This window comes from Lepisma saccharinum, chromosome 11, assembly GCF_977018435.1.
Source record: "Lepisma saccharinum chromosome 11, izLepSacc3.1, whole genome shotgun sequence".
NCBI lineage: Eukaryota > Metazoa > Arthropoda > Insecta > Zygentoma > Lepismatidae > Lepisma > Lepisma saccharinum.
Genome location: NC_139239.1, coordinates 69543444 through 69562556, shown reverse-complemented (window position 1 = coordinate 69562556; position 19113 = coordinate 69543444). Strand labels below are relative to the sequence as shown.

At 38.0% G+C, this 19113-nt stretch overlaps 1 protein-coding gene across 2 annotated transcripts in view; it reads right to left on the bottom strand.

Moving 5' to 3' along the window:
* Positions 1 to 10713: 10713 nt before the first annotated feature.
* Positions 10714 to 19113, bottom strand: part of LOC145995302 (uncharacterized) — a 51749-nt gene continuing 43349 nt past the window's right edge. The window contains exons 8-10 of one of the 2 annotated variants that reach the window (XM_083131903.1): positions 18527 to 18648; positions 11981 to 12083; positions 10714 to 11014 (exon numbers count right to left, since the gene is read on the bottom strand). In XM_083131903.1, the coding sequence (XP_082988029.1) occupies positions 10940 to 11014; positions 11981 to 12083; positions 18527 to 18648 (300 nt within the window). In that variant the 3' untranslated portion in view covers positions 10714 to 10939. The remainder of the gene's footprint in view (positions 11015 to 11980; positions 12084 to 18526; positions 18649 to 19113) is intronic. The other variant, XM_083131904.1, reaches the window with a different exon arrangement.

The window sequence follows — 19113 nt, the reverse complement described above, 5'->3', positions numbered from 1 at the left end:
TCATGAACACATAAACAAGATCGCGAATATAATAATAATTCTTAGTCATAAAATAACTAAAATAAGTTATTATCACTGTTCTAAATTCTATACGCGAATTGTAAAACGCGAAAAAAATTGACATTGGGAGTTGGAGCAAGATGGCAAAGGGCGAGCGTTTGTGTTTTCAGGAAGTGGAATGACTGCACCCCCGTTAAGAGTTTCCCCAGGGAGGGGGGGAAGATTCGACCTTGGTCTGCACCCTGCGTCCTGGTCAGTCCAGCTCAAATTACGTCAGAAGTGTTGACCGCTAGCAGTGTTTGCAACTGCCAAATTATTTACACAGTAATTCAAGTGAGCTGTTTCACAAATTTTACAACAACATTAAATAAATTGACGGCTTTTGAATAAAACTTGGAGCGAAAATAAATCTATCTGAAAAAGAACTATCTACTGATATTTGTACACAGCACAGAAGTAAATCGTATACATTGTGCACATTGTGAACACAAGAACATGTTTTAAGTGTCATTGTTGTTGTTTAGTTCATGTTTTAAGTCCACTTTATGCACAATAAGGCCAATCGGGACTGGACCTACAGTTTAAATTGGGATCCGAACCACTATGTGCCTCCACCAGGTATCAAACCCGGGACTCCTTTATTACAAGACGACGACGTTACCACTGCGCCATCGGGATTTTTTTTAGTAGTCAGTCCTCATCTTATCATATTTACCTGCCTTTGACGTTCCTTTTCTTAGGAATACTGGGCCGAACGGGGGTTGTGTCTCCCACCAACCCCCTTCCCCCTGGGCACGCCACTGTAGGACACTTTATTACTTAAATGTTATTATTATACTCTTTCTGCTGTAATGATTCTGATTCAACGGCGTAATTTCTATCACCAAACTGATATATCTTTCCTTCGTGAGGGATAAAATTAAGGAAATAGGTTGGTATCACTTTCTGTTGTTTCAGAGATTTTCAAAGTGAACTTGTGTGGATGCTTGGCTTGCTTGCATGTGCAGTTGTGGAAAGAGCGTGGGAGAAAGTGAGTGTTTGTTGCTTCGTGTTTTATGCTGTGAATTCATCGAAATGAACGTGTATTTAGAAACGGTTGATACGGAGAAGTGCGGGTGTATTATTCAGCAATTGAAAATTGCTTCGTTTAGCTCGAGAGATATAAGCGTGAAAAATGAAAGTCGTGGAAGGGGACGACCAACACCGGATTTACCGGACTTAAAACAAGTTAGCACAAATGGCTTAGTGCGACATTTCCAAAGTAATTTGTACGAAAAGTTTATTTGGCTAGCAGGTTGTGAAGAACGCAACAGGTTGTATTGCTGGCAATGCATATTGTTCGCCGTGGACAAGACGAAGTCCGTGTGGTCAAGTACAAGATAACGTGCACAATGCATTACAGAGACATGAAAAGGCAGAATCTCACATAAGAGCATTTTATACTCTGAAAGAATTCGGACAATCTCGTGTGGATTTTGCTTTGGACCACCACAGATTAGTGGCGACATGATAAAGTTGTTCGTCAAAATCGGGATATTGTGAAGCGTCTTGTTAGTGTAACAACCTTTCTTGGTACTCAAGAGCAGCCCTGGCCCAAAACCATGGTAACGGTTGAAGTTTTTGCGTGCGATGACGTGTAACCGGCCAAGTGAATGCATCACTTCAATGTGAAGTCACGTGAAATGACAAAACGACAGTGTTGCAGTATGCAGATATTAAACACCAGAACAAGAACAATGTCTAGATGAGGATATGTACAGTGGGATCCATGAGTATTATCGTGCAAATTGTCCATCACCATGTTCATGCACTTTATTTGACCCAATAAGAGCTTCAAGAATTAAAAGAAAACTCAAAACAAGATGATGATAACTTCTGCACCAGCATACATAAAAATCCATCGCTTAAAAACACATATGATGTAAGAAAAAAATTAATGAAAATAGTCATGGACAATTTGCACGGTAATACTCATGGATCCCACTGTACTACAGGCTGTAGAAAAGGAGATGCGATAACCACTAACGCCGTCAAACGGTTGGGCGGGAACTTTACGTCACATACCATGAAGAAGTAGCCTAATAGGGTCTGAGCTGATTATGTACTTTGCGATTAGTACACTCAGAATTAGTTCACTTCATCAAATGATTTACTAAATCTCATCAATTTACATTGTCGAATTCATTATTTGAGTTTCTTTTGGTTTAGGTTCAACATCTTCACCGAAGAGAAAATTATGCTCATTTCTTTGTTTTCCTTGACTCTATACATCCAGGTGTGTTATATACAGTGTACGTACAACTATAGATTGAATTGTATATGATTGTATATTCTCCAAATATGATGTATAAAGAAACAAACTGCGGAGAACTAAGTGAGGTGAGTGTACAATTTTATATTACTATTATAGTGGAACCACAAGCAAAGAAACCTGCGCAGACTCGCGAGTCCTGTGCACCGTATTCCAGTGTGGAAGGGAGGGGGAGAGTGGAGCATGCTCTCTTATAGCCCGAGTTGAACGGAAGAGGAGGAAGGTGCGCGCGACTTTTCGACGAAGGTTCTTTTTCTTGTGGTCGCTCTTCTAAGTAAGGGGAACTGTGGTTGGTCATTCATCTATTTTATCACTTCTTCATCATCTCAATTGACTTAAATGGCCGGAAGAGCAAGGAAATTTATCAAATATAAATAAAAACACGTACCGTTTAATAAATAACCAGAATAGAATGAAAAATTAGCAGTTTGTATTTTTATTGCTTTATGTGAATATGTAGGGAAAAAGCGAGAGAGAATTGTACACCAATGGCAAAGAAATGGTAGGCGAAGTATTTACCAGGATTATACTCCCTACATTCCTGCTCATAATAAGGAGTCGAAGGCATCTTGCTTAAGGATCTTTCTTCGATGTAAACCTAAAAGTTGACTTTTCAGATTACGTACATAATCTTCTGGGCAGAAATGCGCACTGCAGATTCTAGCATTAGCATGATTCACGTTAGCGTTCCCACACGAATCCAAAGCTCGGTGACCGAAGAATCCTTTTGAAAAACGTATATAACGTATATATTATGTTCAACGTACTTGGAAGATGTATCTTGTGCTGAACTAAAATAAATAATAATAACAAGTGTTGTGCGGTATCTCGAAAAGTCGGGACCGGGATCGGAAAGAAAAATTCCATCCCTATCCCGACTACAGCAAATGACTTCCCTACTTTTCTGGATCCCGAGCAGTCGGGAAATACCGAATGGTCATTTTAAAACGGTATTAATTCTTGATGTTTTCTGCATTACAAGTGTCTGGAACTTATCGGAAATTGTTAGTTTTCATTCCAGAAATGCAAAGAAAATCACTTAAGGTGAAAATGAGAATTTGAGATTTCCCGACTAGTCGAGAAATTGCGAATATTTCCCGTCCCGAATGTCGGGATTTTAAAAATATTCCCGTTCCGATCAATAATATTCTGTCCCGCATAACAATAAGTAACTATCTATATTTATTTTCAATTTGTCTGAAGCCACAAAATGTAAATGGGTGGAAATGCTCATTTGTGTACTCGATTTCGTGTGTTCAGTTTCTGGCATGGTTTAATATCTGCATAGTGCAACACTAGCGCATAAATTTGGAATTCATTTCATGGATAAATTCACCTCTTACCGTCGTTTCGTCATCACGAGTAAACAACGGATTGGCCCAACCTATACTTCTAATAACCTTGCTCAAGAGTTAGCATTCCGGGGACACAATGAAAATGAGGCATCGTTTGGTTACCGTTTGCCCACATTAAAAAATAATGAACAAACAAAGGTACTAATTAATAAATAAGAAATTCCGTACCCCTTTAGTCGTATGCGGAAAGTTCGCATATGTAAGACGTTTACTACCGTATGAATAACGTTACCTGGAATTTTGAAGGTAAAAGTGGCCTTTGCGGATCATATGGTTTATTTTTAATACCGCGCCACTTCATTATGATATTTTGACAAATCCAGCGACCGGGACAGTGAGGCTATAAACCTTGAATAACCCCCCCCCCCTTTTTCGGAATGCCATTGTACTACATGTTTTGTTGCACTGAAACATTGCTTGCCTCCTTCGTAAGACTGCGCTTCACTACTGTTCTGCGCTATGAACAGGATTGTGGTTTAGCGCCCCTCCCCCCCCCCCACTTCCAAGCATCGACATTTTATGTGCGTTCTTTGAGCTTTTCTTCTCATGTCACGGTTTGAAGGAAACAAAGAAAAACTCATTAGAAATAATATAGGTTATATATTTAGAGATATGTAGTTTGCATTTTTGATTTTAAAATAAAAGTTTAGCATATTTAAGAATATTTAAGATATCTCTTAGTGTTTGGAGAACATCTTTAAGGCTCCTTCATACATTTGACGAAAATCGATAAAACGGGATAAAACGGATAAGTAAAATAATTGTACCGAGTTGAATGGTGACATCTATTTTCACGTGGTGACCCTTCCAAAGGAAGTATTTATCACCTGAAAATCTTCAATGGCAACAAGGGGCGAGCAACACCTTGTATGTTTTCCTTCTCTCCTTACCTCTGCCAAGTGTAAATATCTCCGTTGCATATTGTGACTTTGCTGTTTTTTAAAAAAATACTTGAATGGCACCCTCCATGCATGGCGCCATAGACTTCAACCCTCTAGCCTACCCCTCTCTACGGCCTTGATGCCCGGTTCGCCCAACGCGCGTTAAATTTTAAAGAAGCGTTAAATCAAGTTAACGCTACATTAGCACATCGAGGCATTTCTACAACCTTCTTTAAGGCTAACACACCTCTAATGTCGTCGTTAAATCTAAAGGCACTCCTTGGCTTCATTTAGATGCTTAACAGCACGTTGTGTTGTGTCGGAAATAAGATGGCAGCTGTTGTGTTGAAAGGTTATTCAAAACCGATTTGAACAGATTTGCATACGATCGCAAAACGTACACTAGTTCGATTTCTTTCTACAGTAAAAATAATTTTCCCATTTTTTCGTATTTCATATTATAAATTCATACTAAACTGAAATTTCATGCAAATCAGAAATCACATTTAAGTTAAATGAGAAATATTGTATCAATGTACTTTTTAAAGTTTTGTCAATAATGGAATCGTGATCATCACATATTATTCAAATTTTATTAATTTTGCCTGTCGAGCCAAAAATAAATGCTTATAGTAGTTATATTATACGAACTTGATTTTTTAAAAATGCATACGTATTTGGCTTCCACCTTCAATGCACTGTAACCATAAACACAAAATATCGCATGACTTTTTAAAATAATGTAACCTCCATTTACATATTTCAAAGGTAAAGTTATTCACCAAATCATTCGATGTCGTCGTCCACGCCGTTTTCCAGTGGAGAAAGACGTGGTTTGTTGTGTTTATGGTTATGTCCGTTTATGACTTCCATTCCAATGTTATGTTGTTTTTAACTGAAAAATGTCAGAAAACGTAAGAGATAAAATTAAAATGAAGCAACTGTCCTAGAAATAGGTAATACACGTCCTATACTCTCATTTAATGTAAAATAAATCTGTGACATTACACAATGTAGCCAGCAATCTTTCAAAGTAGTAGGGAATTGTTCTTTCGAACTTTTCAAATTATTATCCACCTACTCCAATTAACATAATGGAAAAAAATATTTTTGCAGTGAAGAGAATGCTCGACACAACTGTTCATCATTCTTTATTCTGAATCACAGTGTGTGCAACCACGAGCGGCTAGCGACAGCTGTAGCAACCTGGAGATAAATGCTAGAAGCACCAAACCTGACCTGTCTAACGTAACCAAGTACAAAAATAAAGAAAACCTGCATAACCTACTTACTTATTTAGCTCGTAGCTGTACTTATGTACTGTACAATAAAACATGTTATTTAATATAACGTGAGTCTTAATATAATCACAAAATCAAAACACTTATTATTGAAGCATACTGAAAGTGGGCTGACTAATAACGGTGCAAATGGAAATTAAATCGTATTCGTAACAAACTGAAATAGCACTTAAAAATTGAAAAGAAAAAATCAGCAGTTACATGTACAAGGTACATTTACGAACGACTATCATCTCATCACATAATATAGAGTACTACACATATGTGGGGCCTCACCCATGGCGCAGTGGTAGCGTCGTTGCCTTGAGATCAAGGTGTCCCGGGTTCGATACCCGGTGGAGGCACATATGATATGATATGATATGATTTATTTGCATCCAAGGACTACAATTTTGTACAAATAGGTACATCTGTAGTATAGGACATGTCAAGTAGAAGTACATGATAATAACATTTGTTAATTTTAACATAAGATACACGCATATATATTGGTGTATTATAACCCTTGCATATCAAGATATTATACTATACAATTTCAGTTTGATGTGCAACATCAAGCCCTGAATGTATGGTAACTAACCATACCTTTTAACATTTATTCTGGTTACACATAGAATTATAGGACATGTGAATTAGAAATACATGATAATAAAGTTTAGTAAATTTAACATAAGATACATTTCATATAAAATATTATACTTGAAAAATTCAAGTTTGATGTGCAACAACAAGCTCTGCACATATGGTAACTAACCTAACCATACCTTTTAAAATTTATTCTGGTTACAGATATACAAGACCTTCAAAAGATGAGTGTTGCCTCTGTATATTCTTGTATGCTGTAAAATGAATGTTTAATTAGCATGGTTTTGATTTTGTTTTTAAACTTTTCCACTTTGGGTTCGTGTCTTAACTCTCTGGGCAACTTGTTATACAGGGCAACTGCTGAGTTTTTAGGTCCCTTCTTGTAGAGAGTAAGACGGCATGTCTTCATTCGAATTTTATCTTTATTTCTCGTGTTCAGGCTATGGATATCTTCATTGGTTTTGAAAGTACTAATATTTTGTTTGATGTATACCAGACATTCATAAATATACAAACAGGGTAATGTCAGTAAGCGGAAGTTACGGAAGAGATTTCTGCATGAATATTTCCCATTGACCCCTGCCACAATTCGAAGTGCTCTTTTTTGTAATTTAAACAGTATGGAGCTATGTGCCTTGTTTCCCCAGCTCATGATTCCATACCTTATTACTGATTCAAAGTTTGCTACATACAGACTTCTGACAGACCAAAAGCTGGTAATATTTACCATTACACGCAGTGCAAAGCAGACTTTACTTAATTTTTGTTGAAGCATGTCGATGTGGTTTGAAAATTTCAAGTGTTCATCTAAAACAATACCCAAAAATGTAGATTCTTTTGCGTGCATTAAGTCTGTATTTTGGAACTTAACATTAATATTTAAGTGTTTCTTTGTTTGAGAGGCAGTAAAATTTATGTAATTTGTTTTGCTTGTATTTAGAATTAAATTATTTCCTTGAAACCAGCTATCAAGCTTTAGCAATGTGTTGTTTACTTTATTTTTTAAGGCATGCTCACAGTGATCTGTTAATATAATGTTTGTGTCATCTGCATACAATATAGCCTGTGCCTCATCCAAAAGTTTTGGCATTTCGTTTACGTAGAGCAGGAATAGAACAGGTCCAAGTATGCTGCCTTGGGAAACTCCACAATTTATTTTTTGAACTGGAGATTGATTATATATTGTATTTCCATCAGCATTTAAGTAACATATTTCTACAAATTGTTTTCTTTCATGAAGATATGATCTAAACCATTTATGTGCTAGTCCTCGCATGCCATAATTTTCTAGTTTGTTTAGGAGAATTTCGTGATTGACCGAGTCAAAGGCTTTTGTCAGGTCACAGAAAATCCCAAGTGTGTGTTTGCAGTTATCAAGTGATTCACCCACTTGTTCAATGAGATCAATAAGGGCTGAATTTGTGCTTTTTTGCTTTGTAAAACCGTGTTGTGTCTTGCTTAGTACTGAATACTTTTCACAGAATTTTTCAACTTTTATTAGCATTGCACGTTCAAAAATTTTTGAGAACACAGAAAATTGTGATATAGGTCTGTAATTGGCTACATCTTTTGGATCATTTTTCTTGTATATTGGTTTTACAATTGCAATTTTTAGTCTGTCAGGAAAGATACCTGTTTCAAAGGAATGATTTATGATGTGTAACAGAGGTTTACAAAGCTGTTTGTAGCAACCTTTGATCAGAAAATCTGGTATTTCGTCAAATCCAAATGAGTGCTTGTTTTTTAATGATCTGAATATTTCCCTTAATTCTAGTTCAGAAAAGGGTGAAATGAAGATTGATTTTTCATTTTTCAGAGCTGTTAAAGCCTTTGCGCCTGTCTTGGTCATCTTTTTATTTTTATTTTGGCCAGCACATGGTACCGAGTTTATAAAGAAGGTGTTGAATACATTTGCTACATCATATGGACTAGTTAATTCTTTGCCTTTTACATTTAATGTTATGTTTTTTCTTGTGTTTGAGTGTGGACATGTTACACTTCGGATTATATCCCACATGGCTTTGCATTTGTTATCCGATGTTTGTATCCTTATGTCATTATGTCTGATTTTTGCCTGTTTTAATACTGATTGATATGTTTTCTTATACGTTTTGTAGTAGGCTATAAAATTTGGGTCATTATTTACTTTACTTTCTGCATGAAGTAATTTTATATTTCTGCTAGATATTTTTATTCCATTTGTTATCCAGGATTTTTCTTTATTTCTTATATTTACTTGTTTTACAGGAAAGCATTCATTGTGGAGTAGGCAAATTTTGTTTAGGAGGACATTGAATTTCGTATTTGTGCAGGGTAGTTGATAAATGACATCCCACCTTTCTTCCCCTAATTTCTGCATGAATATATCAATTGTCTCCTTTGTGTATAGTCTTTTTTGTATTTTCTTTGTTGCTTTCGGATCCCACTTTAAACTGTAGGTCCAGTCCCGATTAGCCTTACTGTGCACAAAGTGGACTTAAAACACCAAATCAAACTACACATATGTGTTTCATTAAGTAAAAGAGCTTAAGGTCCTAAGCAGTTTCAGGTATGTAGTTTCGTGCATGGACATTGTAACATTTTGACATTGTGCAGTGACATAAAGCTCACTACCATCCATTCGGAAACTATTCCTTGTACATACGTACAAGTGGTAATGATACTATCTAACAGTGCACTTGTTTCTTTTCACCAGTTATGATAAATCAAATATCATATTAATCAAACGTTCCATGTACAAGGTACATTATCTGAATGACTACCATTTCATACTTGTCCTTCTTTTTACCATTTATGATAAATCAAATATAAAATATCGTATTGTATATATATATATATTTCTTAAAAAAATATTTGCACAAAACGAAACACACAGCCATTCAGAAACGTCCCTTGTACATATGCATGAACGGTAAGCATACTGGTAAGTGGTAAACATTTTACGTTAATTATACATGCCTTCTTTTTGTCAGTGATTATTTGGAAACAGTACATTACTTGTTTGCAGTATCACATTCACATCAATGCCAAAAGAAGTGACTTGCAATATTTACATATTATTTAATTGCCATGGCAAAGCAAGTTAAGTTATGCATGGTGTACATTTCATAAAATGTCCTCTTTTGTTGAGGAAAATTGTTCTTATTGCAAACACACGTTCATTTCCACCTTTAGGCCTCTTTTGAAATGCCATATTAATATAATTAAATTTATCAAACTTTAAACAGATTACCCTAACCTAGAACAGTAGTTTTTATTTATATATTTATGATCTTATACTGGCAGTCGGCAGGCACGCATTTAAATCTAACTTACGAAATTACAATATAACTGTTAATCTTAATACATAATATTTTCGGTGTGCGAACGTAAATACCTAACTAACATTCGTTTCTTAAACATATATGTATGTGATGTTTATTGCTGTTCCTGGGTTTTCATACAAAAAAGGCCAAAACAAATGTTTCGGAAGAATGCGCTTACGCACAGGCTACTGTCCACGGCGCAACCAATCAAAACGTTGCATTTCTCGTATCGAAGTATGAGAATAGCAAGGAATCAAAGCAAAATGCCTCTAACATGTCATTAGTTAACGGGCCTCAGGCTGCTAAGATGTTAGTGATGCGTTAACTATCAGCTCGTTAAGAACGTTTTAACGATGTTTGAGCGAACCGGGCATGAGCTTGGGATGGGCGTTATTTGTGAGTGTCCTTTCATCAATTTCATCTAATCATCACTCATCTTCATCGCCGCGATTAGACAAAAGTGGAAGGAAAGCGACGTAAAATAATAAAATACATTATTTGAGACCTGGTCAATCCGCCTTATTTGTGATCTTATGTGCGCATGTGGACGAGCATGCAGCGCGAACAGCGGGACTGTAGCGTTGTAAGAGGGGCGTAATGAAGGAAGCGAACCAGGCAGGAGGCTTCGTCGATAATGTTCGTGCAGTGAAGATGAGTATGAGTGATGATATGATGAATTTGATGAAAGGGCACTCACAAAGAACGCCCATGCCAAGACCAAGATCCGAACCCGGGAATCCTGGGGTCGTAGCGTCATGATGAAAGAAGAAACACGAGGTGGCTTCGTGAAAGAAGGAGTGCACTTCCCCGCCAAGATCTCAACGATCGCTGACGTCCACAAATGCATTTGTTAGTTTGGTGCAACTTGCAAATGTCAGTAACATTTTTATGTTAAATGTATGCATATCCTGAACAATTTTTGTATTAAACTACTACACCAAGAATCAAAAGACACAAAATATGTATATATTCAAGAACATTTTATATCTGTAACATATCAAAGTACATCCATTTTTCTTCCAAAAATGTTTGTATACATTATATATAGGTAAAAAAATACTTATGATTAAAAAATATTTATGATAACAATAGAAACAATATTGCAACATTCATATAAAAACAGAATATTTGTATGTACAAGCAACTTTTGATAGATTCTTCTTACGGAGAGCGAGCGAGCTGAACAGAACTACTTTCAATTCTATTCATTTGTTACATTTCGAAAGTCGACAACATACATTGCAGCCTGCGGATCGAAAGAATAATTCTTTGCTTTCTGTAAAAGATATAAATAAGATATACTCGTAACTTCAAAGATATAACCTTGAACAGAATTTGTCCATTTAAGAACTTAACTTAAAAGAAAGTCTTTTTAGTTGGCATAAATTTTTAAACTGATTTTCAAATTTGCAAATAATTTAAAAATTATATTACGCGAATAACCAACACAAACACGTTCACGCCCACACAAGCTTATCGCAAGTCTCTCTCTCTCTCTCTGTCTCTCTCTCTCTCTCTCTCTCTCTCTCTCTCTCTCTCTCTCTCTCTCTCTCTCTCTCTCTCTCCCCACACACACACACACACACATGTATGCACGCACACACACACATCTATATACATAGACATATACGAACACGACGAGTAAAGGATTCGATCGAATTTTTGAAGATTTGGGTAACGAATTTCGGATTCCAGAATCCTGTATAAGAATCTCTAGAGTCCTAGAATGTATTCTGGGATAGAAAACTGGGAAAGGTTTGATTGATTGATATGCTTTATTTTACTTCGCTTTTTGTGCCACTTTTGGCTAATTTGCGAAGATGGGGATGAGTGATGAAATTGATGAATGGACACTCACAAACATCAATGCCGAAGCCAGGATTCGAACCCGGGATTCCTGGCATCGTGACGCGATGTGCTAACCACTCCGCCACGGGGGCGGCTTAAACTGGGAAAGGAATTCTGGATCCTAGAATTGGCTAACGAGTCCTGGATTAGAGAACCGTTCAATGAATCGAGGCTTCGAAACTCAGTGGATAAAAGAATTTAGAACAATTTTAAATTTGAGTTATTCGAATTCGGATTCAACAGCCCATCGCTAGTCGAATCTCTTTTTAGTTTTCGGTAGTTACTGCCTCATTCCGTATTTAATCAATTTCGTTGTCATGAGTAAATAGCATTTTAGTAAAGGCACCCACCTCATTCTCTTGTAATACTAATAAAACACACTGGAAATACCAACCTGATAAAGAGGTCTTTTCGTTGGGTGATCGTGAAAATCCTCTTCCTCGGCGCAGGCAGCAAGAACTGTGCATCCGTGGTCGGTCAAAACAGCAAAGAGCGTGCTGGCAAAAATAATTTAAAAAAAGGCATTGAAGTGAATTACAGTTAAGTCTGTGTGTGCAGTATATTGTCTACCAATCCGACTGCAACAATGATGCATAATTTAGATGTGTTTTATTGCTAACAATTCTTTCCTTGAAGAGTTGCGTCCATTTCCAGCACCCCAGTAGAACATATGTAATACCCATTTTTACAATTCCAACACCCCTCCCCCAAAGAAAAATACAATCCTGCGTACTCTAGTGACTGTCATCACATTATTATGGGAACCACTCGCCACGAGCGATTGAAGAGGACAATGGGTTTCGCTTTCATCCACATCGTGAAGTATCATATAGGTTCGTCGAGGAGGAAAAGCAAATCATCTTGAGAAGGAAATCTGGATTTAGGGGGTGTACAGTCATAGCAGGAATTATTCTTTACATACCAACCCCACCCTTCTTCCTCGATCATTTCTTCTGTATACTTCCAGATTCCTATTTGAAAATGTGTGCGAAAGCTGGTAATTTGTGGACGAACACTCAGGTGTAATAAACGATGTACCTGCAGCAGTTTTCAATTAACATTCGACGACATACCTGTAGTTCGTTTGTGGATTCCAACAACTCGCAGTCATACAACAGAAGCATTTCTTTTCTTCCAATGGCTTTAATACCTGAATGTTGATAGAATGTAAACAAAATGAATTTGCAGCTGAACGGAGTTCAGTTACCGTCATCAGTTTGCCTAATGCTGAGGATTTCCCAATGGAACACATTCTGGGTGTGGTTTTGAGTTCTTGTTTTAGGTTCACTTTATTGCCAGATGCGCTAATCAGGACTGGACATTCAGTTGAAAGTGGGATCATAATCACTACGTGCCTCCACCAGGTATCGAACCATGAACCCATTGTATACAAGGCGACGGACGTTATAACTACGCCATCGGGGAGGCCAGAAAAAATATGGGTATGGCATTACAACCCGTGAAAACATACAGAAGCAGCTTGCGGATCTCACGGCCCAGCAAGGATTGAATTCCGAGGATATCGAACGCAGTATTGGGAGATGTTCCCCGCCTTTTATCACTGAGATACATAGGCGCCGACTCTATGGGGCTTAGGGGGGCTCGAGCCCCCCCAATGTTAATGATGTGTGGGCAGAGCCCCCCGAAATAATTTTGCTTAAGAGGATCTAATGTATTATTTTTCTTATCTTGTAAAGTTTACTCCGAATTGTGCCACATGAACTTAATTTTAAATACACATTTGAAATGTTCTAGACCATCAACTTTGGGGGGGCTGAGACCGGAGACAGCAAAACACATGACTTATTACTATATACTAAGTATATAATTATTATTAACTATTTTACATATATTAATCAGAGACATAATTAATTTAGCCAACGACTTGTTAAAGACTGTTTGGGAATCCCCTAAAAGAATGCAAATATTTAGGAATATTATTGATGTGAATGAGCAGGCTGGCCATACTGGACTGCGTCCACTTTGCCCTCGTCGGTGGACGTTGAGAGCCTCCAGTATGCAACAGATCTTAAGGAACTATGAAAACCTTCTCAAATTTCTTGAGAAATTTTCTGAAGAAGATTCTACTGACGCAGCATTAAAATGTGCTGGATACCTGGAGACAATGCTTCACTTCAAGACATGTTTCTTTCTCTCCCTCTACTGCCATGTGATGGGTCCAATAGAAGAGGTAAACTGTAAGATTCAGTCTCCACGCATTGGTTCTACAGAAGTGGAATCAAAACTAAAATACTTGACTGACATCTTTCAAGAAAAGCGAATGAGTTTTGAGCAGTTCTGGCTGAAATGCACAGAGGGCAAATCAAGCCTTGTTGATGAGCCAGAATTGCCCCGGCAACGTCACGTCCCTAAGAGACTTGAAAATGCTGATGCTGCCAAACATCACAAGTTCTACACTCCAAAATAGTATTATAAATCAATATACGTACACTGACGTGTGTGACACAGCAAAATCATGTGTTAAACAAGGGCATGAATGTACAGGACTACAAAAAGTAACAGCCGTAGAGAAAGAATGCATCTCAGCTGTGAACAGTTGCACAACAAACTTTCAGCAAACGCGAGAATTCTTTCGCCAAGATTTGGATGCCGATAGGCTCTCCTTACACATGTCCATGCTTCGTGATATAGCCATACAGAAGAAAGTGATTCTAACTACCATGCGTGACATAAGGAAGTTTCTTTTGGAAGACACCGCCCTCCAGAAGCCAAATTCATGATGGTTCTCCGCACTGTGCCAGTGACGACAGCCACAGCCGAAAGGTCATTCAGTGCTATTAGCTGACTAAAGACATATTTGAGATCTACAATGGGGCAGAAGAGACTAAGCAGCTTAGCGGTACTCCACATACATCAAACTGTGCTTGATAATTTGGACCTGAGACCGCTCGTTGATAAGTTCATAAAAAATAACCCACTGCGTAGAGCAACTTTTGCTTTATTTTTAAATCATGTTCATATGTTTTGTTGTGTATGTCACTTTATATCTTAGTGTACATGCTATTTTCTTATTATTGCAAAATTAAATTAAAAAAGTAACAACGTATTGTAGCAAGAAAAAACAAGTAAAACTATTTTCCTGCGATTTGTGTTAGCATTTATGTAAATAATTAAATAAAACTGTTAAATATTCGTTATTTGCAACCCATCACATGTCTGTTGCGGACATTAAAACACACCCATGCCCTCGATGGAACTCGAACCCGAGACCTCTGGATCAAAGCGAGTTGAGTCGACCAACCAACACGCTCGGCTATCGAGGCCAGCATAAACTGTTAGGTTGGTCTCTTAATGTCTCGTACTTTTCAATAAAAATGTTAATTGTTATCTAAAAAACAAATGAGCAGACACAAAAGACGTAAAGAAACTTTGAAACATTTTCTAAACGTTTTTCCTGTTAAATTTCATTTGCATGAGGAATATAATAGCTACTTAAACATTGCTACATGAGGACGTAATTTTTATTTTAAAAAAAAGGGAGTGAGTGAGTCAGTCATTCATTTATTTCAGTGATCAGAGCCCCCCCCAATAATTTTGACAAGTCGGCGCCCCTGCTGAGATAGTACGACTTGAAATCATTGTCCTTGGTATGGTACGTACAGTAGCAAGTCGGCCTCTCCCCTCTATTATTATTATTACTATTTGCATTTTGTGATGATGAGACTGCAACACAAACGACGTCCACATGAGCATCCTCACCTGCGTTGTGCAGAGCACACCGGTGCTTCTTCAACGTCTCACCTACAAGGGAAATAATTGCTTGGTTGTTGTTTTCATTAGCTAGCAAGTGTTATTTCTTGTTCTTTCTTGTGGTCGATCTATAGAAAGAGATGGGGGCAGCACCTCCCCTCGACGTCATAACTCTCGGCGCCACCGCTGTTTCCTGGTTGGTCTGCGGCGTATTCCCCGCTCCTCACTTCCCTTACCAGCATGTAGGGCGCCGTAAGAGTAGAAAAACCCTATAGGTTTGATGCAGAATCTTCTGAGGATTCTGCCCTTGATCGTAGGGAAGCCACTGTAGCCATCAGAAACAACGACAGCCCTTCCATCTGTTTTCAGAGTGAAATCTACAAAATATATTGCAATGTTCTTGTGTGTTTCTTTGTTACGAAATGGATCTCATTGAAAACGCACTGGCTTGTACACTGAACTTCTTCCATTCGTAACTTGTTGGTGTATTTGAGTACTGCATGAATTAACTGAGACTTGTCGGCTCTCCTCAACATATTTTATCATTCGAATTATTGCAAGAGGATACGCACGAAGCTCGAAAGACATGGCATTTTCCAGTGGCACTGCCAGTCGCAGAAGTCGTCATTCTCTGAAAAAGTACTGCATCTACTTGTATATCGTATTCGACAGAGCTCACAACAACAGCAGCAGTAGAAAATCCTACGGATTTCAATTTGTCAACCTTTCGGTAGAATATTTGAACACCTCTTTCTCAATTATTTTGAAGACGATGTCCGTACCGATGTAATGCAATTCATCAAGATTAACTCTTGAATCAGCTGTCACTGACTGCTGTAGTAATGTTGCAGAAACTTGAGTCAAAACGGAATGGGGATATGGATTCCAGTCGTTAGATTGTTTTTTTAAATATCATTAAGGTCCCCCTCGTTTGTCTACTTTCTCGCATTCCATTGTGTTGTTCACCACTCTTCAACAAAACTCTGGGATATTCTTGCATTGCTAAGTGTGGAACACAGGCATGTATGTTGCCTTCTGGATTTATGTAAATTCGCTTCTTCGTGTCAGTCCTCCCCTGCTTTGCAGAGAATGCATTTGAACTTGTTATATTAAGAAATCTTATCCGAGTTCGGCCCAGGATCCCGGATTTGATACCCGGTGGAGAAATATAGTGGTTCGGATCCCACTCTAAACTGAAGGTCTAGCCCCAATTAGCATAAAGTGGACTTAAAACTCAAAACTGAATCCGAGTTCGGTCCATAATCAATCAGTTCATCTTGTCACAAATTTACCCCCAAGGAACGTTTTCAGCACGGTTGGATTTTCAGACGACAGACAAAATTTTCTGCAAGTACAGGTACAGGGGCTTGAGGTAATTGTGATGTCTGGCTGCTGCAATGATGGAGAGAATCTTCAGTATAACTTGAAACGTCGACGAGCCGATTCTGTCAGCATCATGCAATGGTAATCATTCGTGGTAATCATATTTTAACTACCTCTTGTCCATTGTCCAATTTTTTTTCTCACAAATGGCGCACAATTTAGAGATTTTCATTCTTAGAAGGCAAAATATAGTTCGACACAACAAGAAAACACAAATTATAAGTAATGGTACACAAAATATTAAAAGTTATTCACAAATAAACATAAAATGTTGGGAAATTCTCAATAGCCAGTCCGCCATTTTGAAATCCGTTTTTTTTTCCGTAGTCCGATTTTGTCTGATTTTGGATATGTTATTCAGTAATGATTTCTGAGTTAGAAATTCTTTAAAAAACTTCTGAAGCAATTTTGCCCAAATTTGACGAAAAATTGCTTTAGTTTGCCTGGATAATTTGAGTTTGGAGGTTAGTTTTAGTTATCTTGTAGTTAATAGGGAATGATATGTATAGGAGGGACAACCATTCTGGCGTCCAGAATGATATTAGGCTTGAGGTTGGGAGTATGATGGGGTGAGGGTTTAAATTAGGGTGAAATTAAGAGTGGATCTCGGTGAGTAATGGCTTCGATTAGTCCGCAAGGACGCAAGTTCCCTGTCTCGTTTCCCGATCAGGTTTTATTGTAGTGTGCGGCGAGAGTTCGTTCCGGATTACGAAGCTGAACTGAAATGGGTCGAAATTTATGCACGGTGCAAAATTTGCCATATGTTACACTTATCACTATTACTATTGGCGAGGCCAAGCAAGGCGGGGGTCGGTTCATAAGGATATACATTAGGCTTACTATATAACGAAAGAATAAAATTACTCGATATTTCCTTTAAAAATGTACGAAAACAATTATACAGGGTGGCTCAATAAGTCACTTAACACCCCCAGTACAAGGCCACTGCAGCGCGCAACATGGAAATGGTGATGACCAATCGTTATCAGGCCAAGGGGGAACCACATTGACGCCACCCACACGGTCGGCGGCCATCTTGATGTCCGCCATCTTGAATTCAACTTCAGAATTTTAAAAGGGAAGGGGGTCGTGCGACATATCAAAATGGGCTAGAATTTCACGAGAAATGCAATGGTGAAGGTTTTTTCAACATATCTTTAACCAGTAAAAAGTTATGACTGAATTCTTGTACCAATTTGCTCCTTTTCGAGGTGTTAGAAAAATGCCTTAAAATTTGTTTAGCGCTTCGGTAATGCATCGAGATCAAAGTGACGTCTATGGAGAGACGTTCGCATGTCATTGCACATTATTTTAATTGGATACATCCATGAAGAGCTGTGCATTATGAATGGTTGTCGCGAACAATTTACAGTGTGACGCTTCCATTGAATTGAAAGTCCTTCACAGTGACACAGTGTGTCTGTGTGTGTTTGTGTATGGAGCCGGAATGGTCCAGATAGTAGGATGTCTGTCATGCGGGTGACCAGGTTCGATTCGGAACATATTTTTCCAGTAATGTTCCTTCATGAAGCGGCTCTGGAGTTCAGCCTGCCTCTAACAAAGGGGCTACCAGCGAGGAAAGGGAGGACTACAGGAGCCGGAGCATGGTGCTGATCACACCACTTCCACAAATGGCCGAGATTGGGAATGTTTCAACACTAATTCGACATATACCTTCACGGCATGTTGCAAAAATGTGCAGGAGGTAGACACTCTCTCTCACACACACACACAAAACATATATGCATGCATACATACATATATATGCGTAAGGAGGCCTCGTATGTTTTAGCCCCGGGCCTACAAATATAAAATAAATCTAAATATAAATTGAAAACTTACTTACTCGTTATACTTTGGAGAACAAACAATTCCCAACATGGAAAGCCCCACAGGATTGTATCTTTGTAGAGTAAACTGCGTATGCAAATCAATACTGGACAAGAAAGCTGTTTGAGAGGGATGAGTCTGTAATTGAATAAAAACATATATTTCTTATTCTTATTCTTGGACGTTTCAGTACTCCACGGTACTTTTTCAAAATGTAAATGGTGTTTATATAAAAGTGCAAAAAATATAAAAGTACAAAGGTTAACCAATTTCCTATACCGCGGGACACAAAAATGCGAGACTCAAGGTCACGCGTAGCCAGGCGCTGTTGCCATGTTGGACTAACGCTCTCCCTAGGATTACAATATTTTTTTAAGTAGTGGCATAAAGCCGATTCTGTAACCGAAAATGGGGCTCAGTGGGGCTCGCAGTGATGCTAACTTGTAGCCTCTTATGATGTATATTTTACAGTGTAGCCAACTCATAGCCTTTTTACGATGTATATTTAACAGTTTTGCCAGCTGTTTCGAAAATGGGGCTCGGTGAGGCTCGCAGTGTTACTGATTCATGTTACTCCTTCACACCCTAATCTAAACTAACATT